This window comes from Cicer arietinum, chromosome 4, assembly GCF_000331145.2.
Source record: "Cicer arietinum cultivar CDC Frontier isolate Library 1 chromosome 4, Cicar.CDCFrontier_v2.0, whole genome shotgun sequence".
In the NCBI taxonomy this organism is placed as follows: Eukaryota; Viridiplantae; Streptophyta; class Magnoliopsida; order Fabales; family Fabaceae; genus Cicer; species Cicer arietinum.
Genome location: NC_021163.2, coordinates 14,133,927 through 14,152,919, shown reverse-complemented (window position 1 = coordinate 14,152,919; position 18,993 = coordinate 14,133,927). Strand labels below are relative to the sequence as shown.

At 32.6% G+C, this 18,993-nt stretch overlaps 3 protein-coding genes across 4 annotated transcripts; 1 reads left to right on the top strand and 2 right to left on the bottom strand.

Moving 5' to 3' along the window:
• Nucleotides 1-222: 222 nt before the first annotated feature.
• Nucleotides 223-2,636, bottom strand: LOC140919962 (uncharacterized). The gene is made up of 2 exons (XM_073367250.1): nucleotides 647-2,636; nucleotides 223-549 (listed from the first exon to the last, which is right to left on the bottom strand). The coding sequence occupies exon 1, from the start codon at nucleotides 2,634-2,636 to the stop codon at nucleotides 864-866; it is 1,773 nt and encodes a 590-aa protein (XP_073223351.1). The 3' UTR covers nucleotides 223-549; nucleotides 647-863.
• A 3,177-nt stretch (nucleotides 2,637-5,813) lies between these two features.
• On the bottom strand, nucleotides 5,814-13,649 carry LOC101488411 (methionine aminopeptidase 2B-like). 2 transcript variants are annotated; one of them, XM_004496747.4, is made up of 12 exons: nucleotides 13,522-13,649; nucleotides 13,240-13,373; nucleotides 11,465-11,501; nucleotides 11,274-11,381; nucleotides 10,711-10,810; nucleotides 10,039-10,184; nucleotides 9,423-9,514; nucleotides 9,219-9,313; nucleotides 8,583-8,679; nucleotides 6,702-6,845; nucleotides 6,401-6,618; nucleotides 5,814-6,133 (listed from the first exon to the last, which is right to left on the bottom strand). In XM_004496747.4, the coding sequence occupies exons 2-12, from the start codon at nucleotides 13,361-13,363 to the stop codon at nucleotides 6,023-6,025; spliced, it is 1,272 nt and encodes a 423-aa protein (XP_004496804.1). In that variant the 5' UTR covers nucleotides 13,364-13,373; nucleotides 13,522-13,649; the 3' UTR covers nucleotides 5,814-6,022. The 2 variants fall into 2 exon arrangements, with proteins under 2 accessions (XP_004496804.1, XP_027189670.1); XM_027333869.2 differs by having other exon boundaries at nucleotides 13,240-13,400; nucleotides 13,522-13,626.
• On the top strand, nucleotides 13,512-16,747 carry LOC101511321 (thiamine thiazole synthase, chloroplastic-like). The gene is made up of 3 exons (XM_004496802.1): nucleotides 13,512-13,615; nucleotides 15,155-16,043; nucleotides 16,658-16,747. The coding sequence occupies exons 1-3, from the start codon at nucleotides 13,512-13,514 to the stop codon at nucleotides 16,745-16,747; spliced, it is 1,083 nt and encodes a 360-aa protein (XP_004496859.1).
• The last annotated feature ends 2,246 nt before the right edge of the window (nucleotides 16,748-18,993 follow it).

Genomic DNA, 18,993 nt, shown 5'->3' with positions numbered 1-18,993 from the left:
TCCAATAATCATATTTGATGCTAGAACATGCTGCTATCACATGTGAACAAGGCATATGTTTAGCTTGATATTTTCCACAATCCCACCACTTGTTAGGAAGATTTATACTGAAATGACCAATTGGTCGCCCTTCTTTTGGAACTACTATCTCGTGGACCATGAAAGTATGGTTGTTTCGATCAAAACTATCGACTCTATGACTATTTTATTTACGTATTTCCGATTTCATAAAAGTCATGCATTTTTCTGTGTATATCTGACCAGAAGCTAAAATTGATGCGTGTTGTTTTGCCATGGTTGGAAATAGTGTACCTGTTTTATAATATGTTGATTGGACCAAAGCAGTGATGGGAAGGTTGCGTGGTTCTTTTAATACTGCGTTCATCGACTCCACAAGGTTGGTGGTCATCTGACCCCAACGGCTACCTCCATCAAATGTTTGAATCCAATCTTGTCGCGGTATATTGTCTAACCATTTCAAAGCTTATGGGTTTACGATGCCAATTTCTCTGCGGTAGTATCGATATGTAGACTCATTGATTGAGTAACCTGTATTGAAACAGCAGACAATGCATTATTACACTAATTATAAAACTTCATAATTTAATTTTTAATTAATGATAAGAATTAAGAATTAAAGTATTACCCATAGAAATAACCTTGTTCTTCAAAGCATTGTCCTTAAATTCCCTTGCAAAATTTTGTTCAATATGTCGGACGCAAAACACATGCTTTGACGGATGATGTTGCCACCCATTATTCAGATTATTGTAAGCACTTTTGATAGATTTGTGTCTATCTGAAATCAAACAAATGTTGGCTTGTGGAGTGACGTGTGATCTCAAATTTCTCAAAAAGAAACTTCAAGCCTCTTTTGTCTCACCTTCCACAAGAGCATAAGCAATTGGAATGATATTGTCGTTCCCATCTTGTGCAATTGCTACCAATAGAGTTCCATTATACTTGTCGTATAACCAAGTTCCATCAACTTGTACAATTGGTTTACAAAATTTAAACGCAGATATGCATGGAACGTAAGCCCAAAATAGTCTATGAAAAATTGTCATCCCATTTATCAAACCATGTTCATTATAAGCTGGGATTGTTTCCATTTTAATAATGGTTCCTAGAGCAAACGTTTGCATAACTAATAACCATCGTGGAAGTAGATTGTAAGACTTTTCCCAATTGCCATAAATTTGTTCGATTGCCTTATTTTTTCCCAACCAAGCTTTTCTATAACTAATTGTGTAGTTATACAAAGCCTGAATCTGAGCAATAATGACCTTCACTTTGATTGAAGGGTCCATCCTCATAACTTGCATTATACTTGCACATATCATGTTAGAATCGAGCTTTGTATGATCTTGTGATAGTGCAGAATTTGTGCATGTATGAGGCGCATTCAATTTCCCAATCACCCACAATTCATTTTTTTTGCGTTTTGAAGCTCTACATCTAAACAAACAATTTGGATGTGAACAAATAATAACGTACCTTTCTAGATCTGATTTTTGCACCACAAAGTTCAATGATTGTTTTAGATGATAACACTTGATTGCATGTACACATTCATCCTTGTTCTGAAACTTCATTCCAACTTCAAGAGTTTCACCTAAATTTGGGACTTCGTCAATGAACATGTGATCAAATTCAGTTGGTTGGTTTGCGGTGGATAGATTGATGTTCTTCATGTGGAATGGTGGATCGAATACAGGTGGGATAAGTTGATCTTCTGCTTCCATATCTTCATCAATATCATCATCGTCAGAATCACCAGATGATTCATCGAAGTATGTTTCATCATCTTCACTATAATCACCTAATTCTTCCTCATTGATATTATAATGGACACTAAGTGGAAGATCACATTGTGGACTTGTTGGGAGAGATTCGTGATAAAGTTGTTGGGAGACATTGTGGACATGTTGAGTTTGTTCATTTTGGCTAGAGTATGGTTGATAGTGTTGTGATGGAGAATATATGTCGGGTTGATAAGGGCTAAGTTGTTGGGAGACATTGTGGACATGTTGAGTTTGTTCATTTTGGCTAGAGTATGGTTGATAGTGTTGTGATGGAGAATATATGTCGGGTTGATAAGGGCTAAGTTGTTGGGAGACATTGTGGACATGTTGAGTTTGTTCATTTTGGCTAGAGTATGGTTGATAGTGTTGTGATGGAGAATGTACGTCGGGTTGATAAGGGGTAGAGTATGGTTCATAGTGTTGTGATGGGATAGGCATGTTTGAGGTTGATGGTTGTGATGGGTTGATAGTGTTGTGTTGTGAAGTAGGACCACTTTCAAATGTAATGTATAACTCAATGGTGCCAAGTTGTGACCATTGTGCATAAACATCAAACATGAGTTCAACATCGTCGTCATCACAAACCTTCATCAATTCAAATCTGGTTGTATTTTCACCAAAGAAGACAAGGTGTCGATAAACTATATCAGTTATCGTCACGTTGTCGTCGAACTGCAACTTTTTCTTAATGACATTCTTTAGACGAGCAAGGTTGCTGCTAGAATGTACTTTGAACGCCTTTTTGTAATCACTTACAAATGTTTTCCCTTTAACTCCATCGACAATTGAAGTATTGTAATAAACAATACAAATGACTTGTTGAGAAGCCATGATTATGATGAGATAGAAGGTATGATGAGATAGAAGGTATGATGAGATAGAAGGTATGATGAGATAGAAGGTATGATGAGATAGAAGGTATGATGAGATAGAAGATGTGGTGATATAGTGTGATCTAGTTTTCTATTTATAGAAGTTAGTAGGATTGAATAGATCAATTTGATTGGTCTAACTAAAAGTACGAGGATTGATATTTTTCTACTAAACCACAACCGTTGATAAATAAATTTGGATGGTCAAGATTAAAGATTGAATAGATCAATTTGATTGGTCCAACTAAAAGTACGAGGATTGATATTTTTCTACTAAACCACAACCGTTGATCAATAAATTTGGATGGTCAAGATTAAAGATTGAATAGATCAATTTGATTGGTCCAACTAAAAGTACGAGGATTCATCATCAAGCATCCACAGCCATCGATTACACGAAATGAGCGGTTGGGATTCATCAACAGGGGACCGTTGCCTGGCCCTGCGACCTCTCAAAGAAGTCGTAACCTGGCCCTGCGACCTCCAGAAGGGTTCGCACTGTGGGGATGCAACCTGCCACGTGGCTGAATCTGAGATCGCTTTCTGGCCATGCGATTTCCTATATAAACACCCCAAACCTACATCAACCAACATCATCAAACACACTTCCTCTATCTTAATCTAAAAATCACTATCTCCATTGTTAATTTTATATTTTATATTTTATATTAATGTCTTATATATAGAATATTTTTTATATTATTAATTTCAGAATCCCTCGAAGGATAAACTAAAATGTCATGGTCATGCCAATAAAAAACCGAACCAAGCCATATTACCGTGTTTGCAACAAGCTGGATTTAGTGAAATGATCAAACTAGGAAACTACAAGATCGATGTCGGTTTGATTACTGCTATGGTTGAAAGGTGGAGACCAGAAACTCATACTTTTCATTTACCGATAGGTGAGTGCACAATAACTTTAGAAGACGTATACTATATTTTAGCATTAAATGTGTCTGATATTCCTGTTAGCGGTTCAAATTTTGTGAACATTAAAGATGATTGTCAAGAATATTTAGGAGTTATCTCACGTGAGAGAGCAACAAAAGGTAATTCTATTAAATTAAAATGGCTCAAAGATACTTTTGATAATGTCGGTGAAAACGCATCCGAATTAGAAAAACAAGCATCATTTCGAGCCTATATATACGTATGATTGGAGGATTGTTGATGCCATACAAATCCAATAATCGTGTACATTTAAAATATCTTTCACTTTTGGGCGATTTAAATAAAGTATCCCACTATAGTTGGGGTTCGGCAGTTTTAGCAACACTCTATAGAGAATTATGCATTGCTACGAAACACAACGTAATGTCGATGGGAGGATGTGCATTGTTGTTGCAAAACTGGGCATGGTATCGTTTGAGTTGTGTTGCTCCAGATGCACCAAGTGCATGGATATTTTCATTTGCACAAAGGTAACTATTGCACATAATTTTTATATATTTTTATTTTTTAAAACTTATTACTTACCGTATTCGTATTACTAATTTTATTATATTTTTTATATATATATATTCGACAGATTTAATTCCGGGGGTTTAAATTTCACTAAAGTTCCTCACAACGATATAGAAGGATACCGGAATATTCAAGAAGTAATATATTCATTCTCATGTAGTTGCACTTTTAAATTTTTTTTATATCTCTTAATATTCACTTTAGCCTATTTTTTTAACATCCAGTTTCGTTGAAGACCGTATCTCGGATTCCAACACGAGGTACCCGAACAAGAGATCAACACTTGGGCTGCATGTACCTATCTGCATTGTTATCATATCGTCGAAAAACATCATGCAGATAGAGTCGCGCTTCAGTTTGGCTTTCATCAACAAATTTCGCAACCTCCAGAAGATATGACGCTCTACCATGAGATCGACATGAGACGTGGCATTGATGATAATTGGAGTGTGGCTTGGAAAGATGAGATTCAACATTGGAATGAACATCAGAATTACATATTGCAAGGTCAGTACGTCGAATGTGTTTTACGCCACACTAACGAATATATGAATTGGTTCACGCATCACACTAAATTATACATATATGTGGAAAGATACATGCGCGATCCACGTTTGCAACCTTCAACATATCCTGATGTTCACTCTATGCCTCAATCCCACAACAAAATATCATGCACCAAACACCGTCTTTATCATCACCACAACATTTTCATGAAGCTGCAGATATATCGACTCAATACTACGTTCCTTCAGTGCCAACAATACCCACTCCCATTAATCCGACCGAGAGCGGAATTTTCTATAATTTGTTTGGTACTCATTGCACAACTCCTGAGTCGGCTTATGCGGCTTTTGATTCTATGTATAATGTCGAAACTCAAAATTATACGGAAGCAGGTGGTAGTGGTTCTAAAGGTCACATGTTTAAAGGTCACATGGCATCCAAAGGTATGAAATGTCTGACAGATAGTTTATATTGTTTAGTGTATCATAATAGATTATTTAAAAGTCACGTATATTTTGATGGCTTTACATTGTATAAATAAGTTTCATTACAGGTATTCTGTAAGAATTTTGTAGACAAAGAAAATTTTAATACCTGCAAGAAAATTTTAGGTTTAATTACACTTTTAAATCTCTTATTTTTACTAATTTATAAAATTAATAATTCTAATTTAAAATTCAACAATTCTAATATCTTTTAATTTTTTAAATAAAAAATAAAAATATAACATTTTAAATGACGTAACATAAAATACAATAAATAATATAATAAATCATAATTAACATTAATTAAATTGCAATAAAATCGAAAAAATTCAGTTTCAACGTTTACAATGATTAATTTTAATAATTTAATCAATGACATAAATAATTAATTTATAGTTCTATCGTATTAAATTATATATCACATGATCATTTTTTAGTTAAAAATACAGATTAACTAAACTAACTAAACTATTAATTTTAAAATGAACGACCAATTTTATAAAATGGTGAAAATAAAGAAACCAAAACTGTAATTAAATCAAAAAAATTCTCACACCATACCACCAAATAAAACGATCCCTGCAGAAAATTGAACATCTTTAGCTTAAATGGTTGTCTCAAATTTGACACCACGTGATAACAATTTTGAGTGGCCAAGCTAGATTAAACGGATAATGTTCTGTAAATTTGACATAATGTTGAACAAAATGGTTTTGTTAGGGTGAACCTGTTAACATAACAATGTAACAATTGATGAAATAAACGAGTAATGGAAATCTCTGTAGGTACACCTTGAGTTACAAAAATCCAAGCGTTGGATGGTATGAAGAACAACAGTTTATAAGGCACAATATGTATCTAAACAAAATACAACTTAAAGTTCGCATTAATAATCATCACCCTTTGATATAACTTCTTTGCATGTTGGTCGAAGAAGTATTGTATGTTCAAATTGTGATACATAGCTTCCTTTCACGTCGCATAGAGGAGGATAACGCTGCATGTAAGGGAGGAAATTTAGCCATTCATAATTATAATTTAAACAAGTACAATATTAAAGGATTGTTTAAAAAATATTAGAATGAATAATAAAGCAGCAGTCAAGCCCATGAAAGCTATCAATAACGAACACACTAAGGCTTCACAACTACCAAAGAGACTAAAGATACTTAATTTCCTTCTCACTGCAACCATTACAACAAGCAATTTTAAAAAGAAAAAACTTCAACCACAAAATTTCTCGATTTTAGCTCCTATAACGTACCTGAACAATGCCATTTGTACATAAGTTGCTCAATGCCAGTGAGTATTTAGTCTCTCCTAGGCGATCTAAATATCGTCTACAAAAAGCCAAAGTGGAGAAGTTTTTGTTAATAGTCGCTAACAGTTGCTTAGCTCTAGGCATTCTCAGCGGAATATGACCAACATCGAAATTTTTCATGTAGTGGCTGCAGTCTAGGTCTTCTCGTACGTATCCTTTCCCTGAACATATTTAGTGAACAATTCTATTATGCATTATTAAAATCCAATATAACAATGTCAACACCCGAAGAAACTACTATTACCAGTTGACCCAAAGGTTTCAATAGCATAAAATTCCCCCTCTTCCATCTTTGTCTGCTCTCCACCTTTCACAATGGGAACAGATTTTCCAGCATGAATTTGATAGCGGCCAATGCTATGTCCATTCAAATTCCGTATACTCTTGACTGCAGTGACAATGTTATTGCAATACACATCACACTCTATATGACACAATACTGGTAAACATTATACTGAAGTAGACAATATATAAAATAATGAGTGGGATAAACAATACTTTGGTAGTCTTCACTTAATAAAACCTTATATATCACAAAATTATGGCTTAAATAGTTATAAAGTAAAGTAAACCCAAAATCAAATGTACAAAGTACCTGATTTGTTAGACAGATACCATTATGAAGTTAAAAATAAAGGTAAAAATAGCATAAAGTTGCAAGAGAACCGACAAGTCGATACTACTGTGACCAGTAAGTCAATTACCAGAGCTAAAAATTTTAAGTAATCAGTTGCTCATTTGAATGCCTTTTTGTTTGCCAAAGGCTATGTTATGCCCAAGTCTTATCTCGAGTGGAGAAAACTATTTATGTTTGCTTATTTGTTTCTCTTGCTAGCTTGCACAATTGCCCCTTTCATTAAAATAATATTAATTATAGTTTCCTCTGTCCTAATCTTCTACAAGAAACTTTAGAGCACACTCTAAGCAAGACCTCTTTATCTCTCAAAGTAAATACAACAATGATCTCCTTGTAGGTGAGTTTGGTGGTACGGCTACTTGAGCACCCATAGAACAAACTACAGGATCAAGAGTGGATGAGGACTTGGAGAGCTCAAAGGTGGACAATGCCAAGCAACAAAAATTATGAGGCAAGACGTAGCTAGCATACACAGTTAGTGTGGTTAGTTAGTTCATGCACGATCCACGAGAGAGACACCTACAGGCAGTAAATCAAAATGTTCAGTATTTGAAGGCCACACCAAGGAAAGGCCGCTCTATCTATGTGTTAGAAATGATTTGGGTTGGTATTGGATGTTAAGGGAAAAGGATTTGATGAATGATGATTCTAGAGTGAGTTTTCAGCATAACTTTGCAGTGGGGACTGCCGAATTTTGCCAGGCGATTTCAAACTGCAATTCTACAAATTCATCACTGACTTGTTTTGCAGGGAGAAATGGCTTCTTTATGTACCAGTGTTCCTTGCCGAACTTAAAAATTATAGAATGATGGGAAGGTGGTTGAATCACCCTTAAGAGACTTCGTAACAAATGTTTCCCTGGATGTTATCAAACTAATGGTTTTGTTTCGGTTTCACCTCAGAAGGAGTTCAAGAACGTTAGTTATGAATGACTCTAGTTACAGAAGTCACCAATCCAAATGAGGAGTCAAATGAGAGTGATGATTCAAAGGTGAAATATTAATTGGTGATATACTGGTGGCATGTTGAGGCAGAGGAGGAGAAAAAAAATTAGATGGTTTCAGTTTAGGTTTTACCCCCTATTTTATTTATAGACAACTGCTGTAACTAGAGTTAGTTATAGTTGTAAGGGATTCTAACAATACAAAAAACACAGTTGCAGTAGGATTATTAAGACAGATGCAATATACCAAGTAACATATACTCCAATAAATCCTCTTCGTTTTTTTTCAACTATTTATTTTCTATTTACATGGTTAATCACTATGTGAGTATCAATGGTGTTAATAATATCAACAAATGCCAATGAAGATCCAACACGAACCCTCACTAGACTGTCTATCATTGAAGTTCCCTGTTTCATTTGATGATAAAAAAATGTAAATTTTGTATGTGCCCATTATGGTATATAATATATATAGACGGGGAAACATGCAAACCAAATAAAATGAAGACAAAACAAATAGAAACATTCTACAAGCATCATACCTTGATACACCTTCCCATTAATCTCAACCTCATAAGACTCCATGACCTCTTGAATTGCCGCACCAACATCACAAAGGCGCACATCGATTCCAGCTTCCTAGATGATGAGCCATATCATGTTGGAGAAACCAAAATATTACAACACGGTCTAATTGGTGAAAAACCCAAAACAACACACTACACAGATCAAACAGAAAAATCTGTCTGTTCATTATATTCATATCAGTAAAACTTAGGGAAAATATATAGATATAAACACACACACATCACAGAGCAAACACACTACACAGATCAAACACACACATGTACATAAAGTCATAAACGGGCAAGTACAGATTAGGGAAAATATATAGATATAAGATGCTACAATACAAACAATAAAGTATGAAACACGAGTCAAAGGCACTCTAGTTCTACGAATCCCATGAACAATTTTGTATAGCTGCCTAATCTCCAAGCATATCAGAAATGGAAACTCCTGTAACCAGCCACATACAGATATGAAAGAAGCCTAGATGTTATCCACAGCTAGATATACCCAACCCAGTGCTGTAACGAGCAGTTCTTTTACCAAACTTAACCCAGCGCTAAATGAAGCCAACCTGCCACCCAGTAGAGCATTTTTCTATTAAGTACCTTAATACCCGTATAGGTTGCTTCTCTAGAAGCTTCAAGCAATGGATCAAACACTGGATTGAACGCCACGGTAAAAGCACAGTCAACAATATATCCTACAAAGAAAATTCATGACAAGAAGTTGAATAAATAAATTTTAGATTATGTGCAACAATAAATAGAATTATCCCAGAAATACAAGTTCAGAAAAAGATTGTGTATTACCATCTACATGGGTGCCAAAATCCAACTTCATCACATCATCATACTGCAGTATAGTCTTATCGCCCGAATTGGGGGTCCAGTGAGCAGCAACCCTGGAGAACAAATAGTTTCAATAACAAAAATCTGGAAAAGAAACCACAAAATAATAACCAAAGCTTTTTTCTACTAGGTGGGGTTGACTACATTAACCAAACATCATTCTATTACAACCAATTCTTCATAGAGGCCAATTAAAAAACCTGAATCCTTGTTAACAGTTTCATTCCGTGTTCTTCTTGATCATCATCTACTTCTAATTATTAGTTAACCTTCATTTGACCAACTCTCAAAATTGGAGCTTCTATTCATCTTCTCACATGTCCACATACCACTTGTGATACATCTTAACCCTCTTTTTTATTCAAAAAGTGTCACTCCTAAGTCCTACCTACTTCCGCTCTAATACATTCATTTATGATCTTATCCGGTATGACCATTCATGTAAAAACAAAAGCCTCGTCTTTGCATGACTTATATTGTGCTCTTGTTGATCCTTTATGGCTCAACATTCAGTACGATAAATCAAGAAATCACAACATAACAGGGAAAAGAAAAGAACGAAAGAATAGAGTGTTACCAATTCAAAGAGCATCCAGTGGGGAAAGCAATGCCTGCATTTAGGCCATCCTCTGATATGAGCTTACGAACGGTGTTCTCCAATGTTTCACATAAGTCAGTCATCATCATTCCAGGCTTTATAATGCCTTTCATATATTTCCGAACCTACTTAGACACAAAGAAACTCAGTTATATATGTGGAGATACTGATATAACACCACAATTTATCAAGGAGCATATGTATTTTTTTTATCAACTCTTCATTAGAATTAAAAGAAAATAAGTCAAAACAAAAAGAGAATTGGATGTAGAAAATACGACATTATTTCCTTTTTGGTTGAAGTGCAAAGTGTGGGGAATGAAAATGCAGATTTTTGTATATATATAAAAAAATGAAAAGAAAAATTTAACAATGAAACAATGCTACTAATACATTCTTGCCATGTTTTTCAAGAACTTCGTAAACATGGTGATTTGATTTACATTGAACCCAGTTTTCTTCTCATATGTTTCAAAAAAAAACTTTCTCAAAGTGTTCTCCCTGATTTCGGGATGAATGAAAAACATGCGGTCTGACCCACATTAATGTTTCATCCACTTGTCCCTCTTCCATAGGTAGGCCAGTTTTCTATTTCAGAAAACTACTCATCAAAACACAGGGTTAATGCTGGGATGTAACCTATATAGCAACCTGACGATGAACTTCTGCTGCTCGACGAACTGAATTATATAATGGTTTCTGAAGGCGCTCCAGCTCTCTCTTCTCCTCTGATGTTGTTCTCCATAAATTACTATCGTACAAATTCCAAAATAAATATAAGGATTTTGAAAACTCAAACAGAATTTAGAAACAAAACGAGATATGGGAAAAAAACAAATATATACTGTAATAAGAACATGACACCCAATCAATGCACTTCTAGATTTGGTAAGTATATCCACTAAATCGATAATTATGCAAAGTTTGCCAAAGGAGTCTATACGTACAAAATCATGTAACTACCCCCATTGGACAAAGTAGTTTACTTAGCCTTTTTATGGTGCAAGCTACTCCAAAGGGGTTTATTAAACAGAGAAGCATTGGTTAGTCAATGTACTTCCTCTGATACTACATTTCTTTATTTTTCTCTTTGATATTAAAAATCAAAGAAAAAGATAAAACAGGGAAACATAATTTACTACACAAATTGAAATTCAAACCAAATTGTCACGGAAATGTCAGATATTGCTTAAATTTATTCATCATCGACTTACTCATCTTTGTACTGCTGAATTTCACCTTCTGGAAAATCTCCAGATGGGTACAGATCAAGAAGAGGAATTGACGGTGGATCTGTCTGCTCAGCGGGTCCTTTCTTTTTCCTGACCACAGATGGATAAAGTGAGAACTTCAGCAAAAATGTACTTACTGTTAGGAGAATAATCATTATAGATAGAAGTCTCACTTGCTTTTAGATTTCTTCTTTTTCTTCTTTGAAGCCTCTGTTAAAAGAGAAAAATGCATTTAAGTTGAGACCAACAATAAGACAGGTACATGACATTACATACCGAGAATAAACAGTTCAAAAATAAAACATCACCAATTCACAGACTACTACAATAACCACTTCTAAGTTTACTCTTAGAAATTAGCATACTGTGTTAGTTTTAACAATGAGGAAATATGGGCATTAATATACATTTAATCAAAGTGTTATTACATAGTAATCGAGTATCAATGTCTTGCTTGTGACATAGAAGAGAAAAGCAATCAAAATAACAACTGAAAATGAGGAATAGAAATAAATAAACAAAAGAAGTGGATAATCTACTGAAGACTAAGAGTAGGAGAAAGAAATCTCCTTCGAGCGTTTCCCCTTAAAATAGAGGCATAGCTATGAATACTCAAAGCTAAAAAATTTGCAAAACAACCCTATTCCTATATCTATTTATTTAACAAACTAATTTCCTTTAATACCTAGTTAACTGTTCTAACTGACGCTAACTGAGGGCCTGTTTGATTTGCTCATTTTATGTTTCCATTTTCATTGAAAATGAAAATAGAAAATGATAGATAAAATGTGTTTAGTTTGGTTTTGGAAAGTATTGTAAAAATCAAATCCAAAACCGAACCAAAAGAAGTTGTGTTCAACTTTTTTTATTAAAAAAATGAAAAGGATTAAAAAGTGATAGCATGAGTGTCAATAAAATGACATTTAATCAAATTCAATCTTTCTTTTTACTCGTACAGACACTTTAAACTTCTTCTTAATTTGCTTCATTGCTTGTCCCTCAAGTGCTCAACCAAAGGGCCCAACTTATGTTCTACTAGCTCTTCCTTCTTTACATTTGTTCTTTTATCCTACATTTAAATTTTTTCTTTTTTCTTTGAAACGCTAAGCAGTTCTATCCATCATTATAGTGAGACCGATGACTCTCTTTGTTTTCATTTTTCTATAATTTTTCTGTTGCTCATCATTCTTGAAAGCCTTCATGTTTTTCTGTATAATAATCAGTACCAATTATTTATCCCAATATTTATTTATGACCTTATAGTTTGATTTATGACACTGGAGAATATGTGTTAAACTAGTTCAAACGTATTAAACTACGATTGTTACTATTTAATGTATTTTAATAATGTTATGTGTATACAACATTATGTTATTTACATTATAATCTTACAGCACAATATCAATAATTATCCAGAAACAGATTTTTTAATCGCAATTTGACATAAAGTCTATATAGAGTATAACCGGTTATGATGAAAGAGGAAGAGAAGAGACAAATGTATTTACCCTTTCCAGGAAAAAGAGAATATTCCTATTGTTGAATTTACCAGTTTAAATCAAGCAAAAGTATGAGAACAATAACTTAGGATAAAAAAATGAATTTACTGACACAAGGAATGAATAAGAACTCGAATATTTCTTCTGTACAAGAATCATGTGCTCTCAATTATCAGCTCTGTAGCACCTCCGTGGCACCAACAAATTAAAGGTGTGTCCCATTGTCCGACACCGACACAACACTCATACCTTGATTACATGATTAATTCTTTTTCTCAAATTATTTATGGTGTTCATGTGCCAGTGCCGTGTAAGTGTTAGTAAGTATTTGAGCTTCATAGATGTCAAATGGAAATTTAATACTAATATTCATAACGGAATAATTCATTTGAATATGATACATTCGAATAATTATGCTATAAAGGTCGTGGATAACATAATTATTATACCTTTACCGTCATCTTCTTTTTGTGGAGATAGAGAAAGCTCAGCAACTCCTACTACATGACTTGAAGCATCTTGAGTTCCGTTTTCTTCGGACAAAATGTCCGAATGAGAATTTTCCTCCGCCATGAATGAAGACCTGTGTTTGATCAAATTACAAAGCAACCTAAATTATCAATCGCATCGCGTTAGGGCGCAATCGCCTAATCGTGGTCGCGCGCGCTACGGGAGAGGGGATGAAAATCCGAATATTGAAATTAATTAAAAAAAATAGACGATGTTCTCACTGGTTCTGGCGGTTAACAGCAACTCGGCCTGCGTTTTCCTGAGAGATTTTGCTTTTTACGGCAACGCTGAGTGCAGTGCGACTCCAACTTATATGTTTTAATTATCTAGGGTTTTAATTAAAAAATAATATACGTTTTTTTTTTTTGCTTTATATATATATATATATATATATATAATTAGTTGCCTTTCATCAAAACAAATTTGTTGCTTTGTTTTTTATCTTAAAATTATAAATCCTAATATTTAATATTATTTTAATTATCTTGTAAAAAATATTTTTTAATTATAAATAATATATCTAACTATACTTATATTTATGCTATATGTAACTATCTATGTACATTATACAAGTATAATTTAGTCACTGTTATAAGAAAAAAAATTAATAATTTTGATTACTATTATTATAAATAAATTTTAATTATTTTTGACTCATTTATTGTTAGTATTTATAATATATTTTTATTTTAATACAAAATATTTAAGGTTGATAATTGAATGTTTGACACTAAATAATAATTTAATAAATTTAAATGTTTTATATAAAATCTAAATAATTAATTGTATTAAATTAATTTTTTAATAACTATGAAAATAATTATTTTTATTTATAATAGTGATCGAATATATTATTTTATATTGAATGTTGTAATTTTAAAACTTACTGATAATCTAACATATACTTTACAATAATAGATAAATAAATAAAACAATCATACAAAAGTAGATATATATTAATTTAAAGACTTAATTGCAGTTTTGATCCCCTTATTTTAACTGAATCACGAAAGTAGTCTCTTCATTTTATTTCTCCTTAATTTTGGTCCCAAACAGAATTTTGGTTAAAATTTTGATGAAATGTCATATTTTTAAATCAGAACATATCATTTATGATCATGTATTTCAGATACAATTGTTGCACTACGAGATCTTGAGGCATTGTGTAGCTTAAATAAGCGCAAAAAAAATGACATTTCATCAAGTCTTTGACCAAAATTCTGTTTAGGGGACTAAAATTGGGGATAAATAAAATATGAGGACTACTTTCGTGATTCAGCTAAAATAGGAGGATTAAAATTGCAATTAAGTCTAATTTGAAATAGAATCCATTAATTAAAAAAAACAAATAAATACATATTTTAAAATCTATATTATATTTATCCATCTACCAGTATTAGATATTTAATTAAAAAAATTATATTAAATAAAATACTTTATTTTAAACAGTCACATGTGGCTAGAGCTGTCAAATTGACAAGCTCCTTAATTATTGGCCTCAGCCCACATGTTGGAGGGGTCAAAAAAATTTATAATTTAAAAGTCCCCCAAAAAGAAAGCTCCTGAAATTTTGTGGGCTCGGTGAGCCTATATGCCCACGTTTTAAAAAAAATCGATTTTTTTTATAAAAAAAAAAATTGACAATTTTCTTTTATTTTTTCATCAATATAAAAAATTTGATTTTTTTTTTTTTTGATTTTTTTTTATTAAAAAAACAATCAATTTTTTCGAGAATTTTTTATTTATTTTTCTCACAAAATTCTTTGAGAAAAAAAAATATTTTTTCATTTTTTCGAAAAAAATAAATTTCGAAAAAAATCAAGGGGACCTAGCACTTAGGGATTTTTTTGACAGCTCTACTCAGATCTATTCCACCTTTCTACCAAATATCAATAACCCTTTAAGTCCAAAATCCTCATTCTTCAATGGAAGAACAATTGCTACTCACACCTCCCACATCATCAAATCCACCTCCCATAACAATTCTTCAATCTCCATGTCCCTCAACACACACAATCTTCATTCCTTCAAATTCAAACCCATCGAAGAATCCATCGTCTCTCGTGAAATATCACGCTGTTACATAACAAACATGGTTACCTACACCGACGTTGTCATCCTCGGTGACAGTTCCTCCGGTCTCTCGTGCGCTTACGGATTAAGCAAAAACCCTAACATCGGTATAGCCATAATCGAACAATCCGTCAGTCCCGGTGGCGGTGCTTGGCTTGACGGCCAACTCTTATCCGCCATGGTTGTCCGCAAACCAGTTGACCTCTTCCTTGACGAAATTGAAGTTGATTACGACGAACGAGAAGAATACGTTGTAATCAAACATGTTGCTTTGTTCACTTCAACAATCTTGAGCAAGCTTCTTGTTAGATCTAACATGAAATTGTTCAATGCTGTTGCTGCTGAGGATCTGATTGTGAAAGAAGGAAGAGTTGGTGGTGTTGTTACGAATTGGGCTTTGGTTTCAATGAAGCATGATATACAGTCTTGTATGAATCCTCATGCTATGGAAGCCAAGGTTGTTGTGAGTTCTTGTGGACATGATGGTCCTTTTGGTGCTAATGGCTTAAAAATGCTTGAGCGTGTTGGTATGATTGACTTTGTTCGTGGAATAAATTCACTTGACATGAATACCAGTGAACATGCTTTTGTTCGTCTTACTAAGGAGATTGTTCCTGGTATGATTATTACTGGTATGGAAGTTGCTGAAATGTATGGAACTCCAAGAGTGGTAAGCTTCTTTGTTTTCGGTTCAAGGTTAATTACTGTGTTTGGTTCCTATGTGATAATAATTGATACTAGTTGATTTTGACTTAAGTAATTTTTATGAAATTGATGTTAAATACTTTGAAGGTAAAGTTATTTATATTGGGTATGTTTAAAATAAAAAATAATATTTTTTATCTATTTCAAAATAATAATTGTTTTTGTGTGTATGTATATCAATAAATTTGAAAAATATTATAGTTATCATAGAAGCTAAATATATTTGCTTTTAAAGAATTAATTTTGTGATTTAAATCAATTCTAAAGTTGGAAGTCAAACATAATAACAATCTATGGTTTGTAATAATATATTGAGGCTTGAACAATTTTGTGCGTAATAATATATTGAGTTAATGTTGTGCAGGAACTAGAATTTTTGTTTATAATCTACCAAAGAAAATAATACTTTGTTTATAGACTTGTTTGTACAATTTTGATTTAGGAAGTGATTAAAGTAATGTCGAAATTAATATCATATTTTTTTTAGATATTTTCAACTGCAAGTTGATTGGTTTTAGTGCAATTAATTTGAAGATGGTAAGAAACATTTGATAACGATTTTGTTGGTGATTTTTGTAGGGTCTAATATTTGGAGCTATGATGATATCAGGGCAGAAGACAGCTCATTTGGCATTGATGACATTGGAGAAGAACAATGCAATTAATTGATGGAACATCAGTTAAATTGATTTAGTTTTTAGTTTATTTTTCATTTGCTTTTCTTCTGCATGTGATTTGAACTCAATAATGAATAAAGAAAATGTGAATGATTTTCTTCTGCATGAGAATTTTTTTAAATTTTTTTTGAGAAATAATTTTTTCACCGATAAAAAAATTTCAATTTTTTTTCAAGAATTTTTTATTTATTTTTCTCATAAAATTCTTTGAGAATTTTTTTTTTAATTTTTTCGAAAAAAATAAATATCGAAAAATTTTCATGAAAAAATATCAAAATATTGGGGCCTATAAGCGCCGGGAGCCCCATGAAATAATGGGCCGAGATTTAAAAAAAATATTTTGTTAAGAGGCTTAAGAAAGTTAGCTTTTGTACCCCCCATTTAAACTTGTACCCCCCATTTTAATGTTTTTTGAGTGAAATACCCAAAATAACCTTAAATCAAAACAGTTGTACCCCATACTTGAAAAATCCGGAAAAGTGAGTTTTTCTGAAAAAAAGTTTTTACCGGAAATTTCAAGAGGATTGAAATTTCCGGTAGTTCAAAATCAATACCGGAAATTTGAAATTTCCGGATACCTTCCCGAAAATTTCATTTTTTGAAATTTCCGGTATGCATTTTTTACTACCAAATTTTTCAATTTTCCGGTTTGTTTACCGGAAATTTCATTCCTTTTTGAAATTTCCGGTACACTGCTTAACTTTTTGGGCAGGAGCAATCCCAGGAAATTTTTGAAACTACCGGATTTTTGAAATTTCTGGATTAACTACCGGAAATTTAAAAAATGAAATTTCCGGTATTCATTTATAACTACCGGAAATTTCATTCATTCTGAAATTTCCGGTATTCATTTATAACTACCGGAAATTTCAATGAAATTTCCGGTATTCATTTATAACTACTGAAAATTTCATTCATTCTGAAATTTCCGGTAAAAAAAATTCTTTTAAATTTTTACAGTTTTATCAAGGGTAGTTTGGACATTTAAAAATAAAGTTTTTAAATGAGGGGGTACAGTGTTAATTGAGGGGGTACAAAAGCCAACTTTCGAGGCTTAATATTAAGAATTTAATAAATAAAAGATTAAGGGAATCTAACAGTTGGGAGCTTTTTTGACAGCTCTAGACACAATCACCGATTAAAAATCAATAAAAATAGTTTGAGAGACAACCTAATTATTTAAAGGTGAAATACAATGGTAATATTTATTTACATATGAAGTAATTTAAATCACTGTAATTGCTTGTAATAAACAGTAATAAATCAATATGAATATTTTTTTAACGAAATATAAATATTTTTTGTGATATATTTTCTATGGGATTATGGGCTTTGAGGAGGTTTGGTTGAAAGGATCCATCCGTTTTCTGGGCCAAGCCTTGCAAGTTGACTTTAGCGGTATTTCGGCCTAGTTCTCTTTGAATTTGAGGTATTCGGAGAAAAATACATTTTTTTTTCATGATTGTATATACTTTTTTAGGTAAAATTATAAAGAAATTTACAAACAACTTTGATATCTGAATTCGAATTCGGGATATGATATTCGATTTAACAATTTCGACATTTTTCCGATAAATTAAGTCTTAAAATAATTATCTACTTTTTTATTACAATACTTCAAATTAAGCCAATTTATCACATCTTTCTCTTGTGATTTATTTTCTTCTCACATCTTTCTCTTGTGATTTATTTCCTTCTCACATCTTTCTCTTGTGATTTATTTTCTTCTCATTACCAAAGATACTTTTCTCTAAAGGAGACTCGGGCTATGTATGATTCTCAGCTATAATTCATTGCCTCTACATGGACATAAACGACAAGAAGTTACCCTTCTGAAGTGTTTTTAATGAACGCAGCTCCTTGGACTCATATATGGTCACAAGGGAGTTAAGTTCATCCAAAGGACAAATTTTATACTATAATAATGGAGTACACTGTTGCATTGTCCTGCATTGAGGTCATCACATGATTTGCAACAGTGTAGTATAAATATTATTATAATGTTAAGTCAATAAATAAATCAAAGAATAAGGTGCAAATGGACAGAAGAAATCCCAGACAAAGTGGATGATAGAATCTCAAAGTTTAGATAAAGTCAACTGATTAATTAAAAGGATAAATTTGGAACATGTGACGAATATTGTTCCCATTGATGCTTCTATATGAAGAACCATGAACTGTGCCTCTGATGTTCCAATTTTACCATCACTAATAACTGAGTCTGTTGAGTCAAAAAAA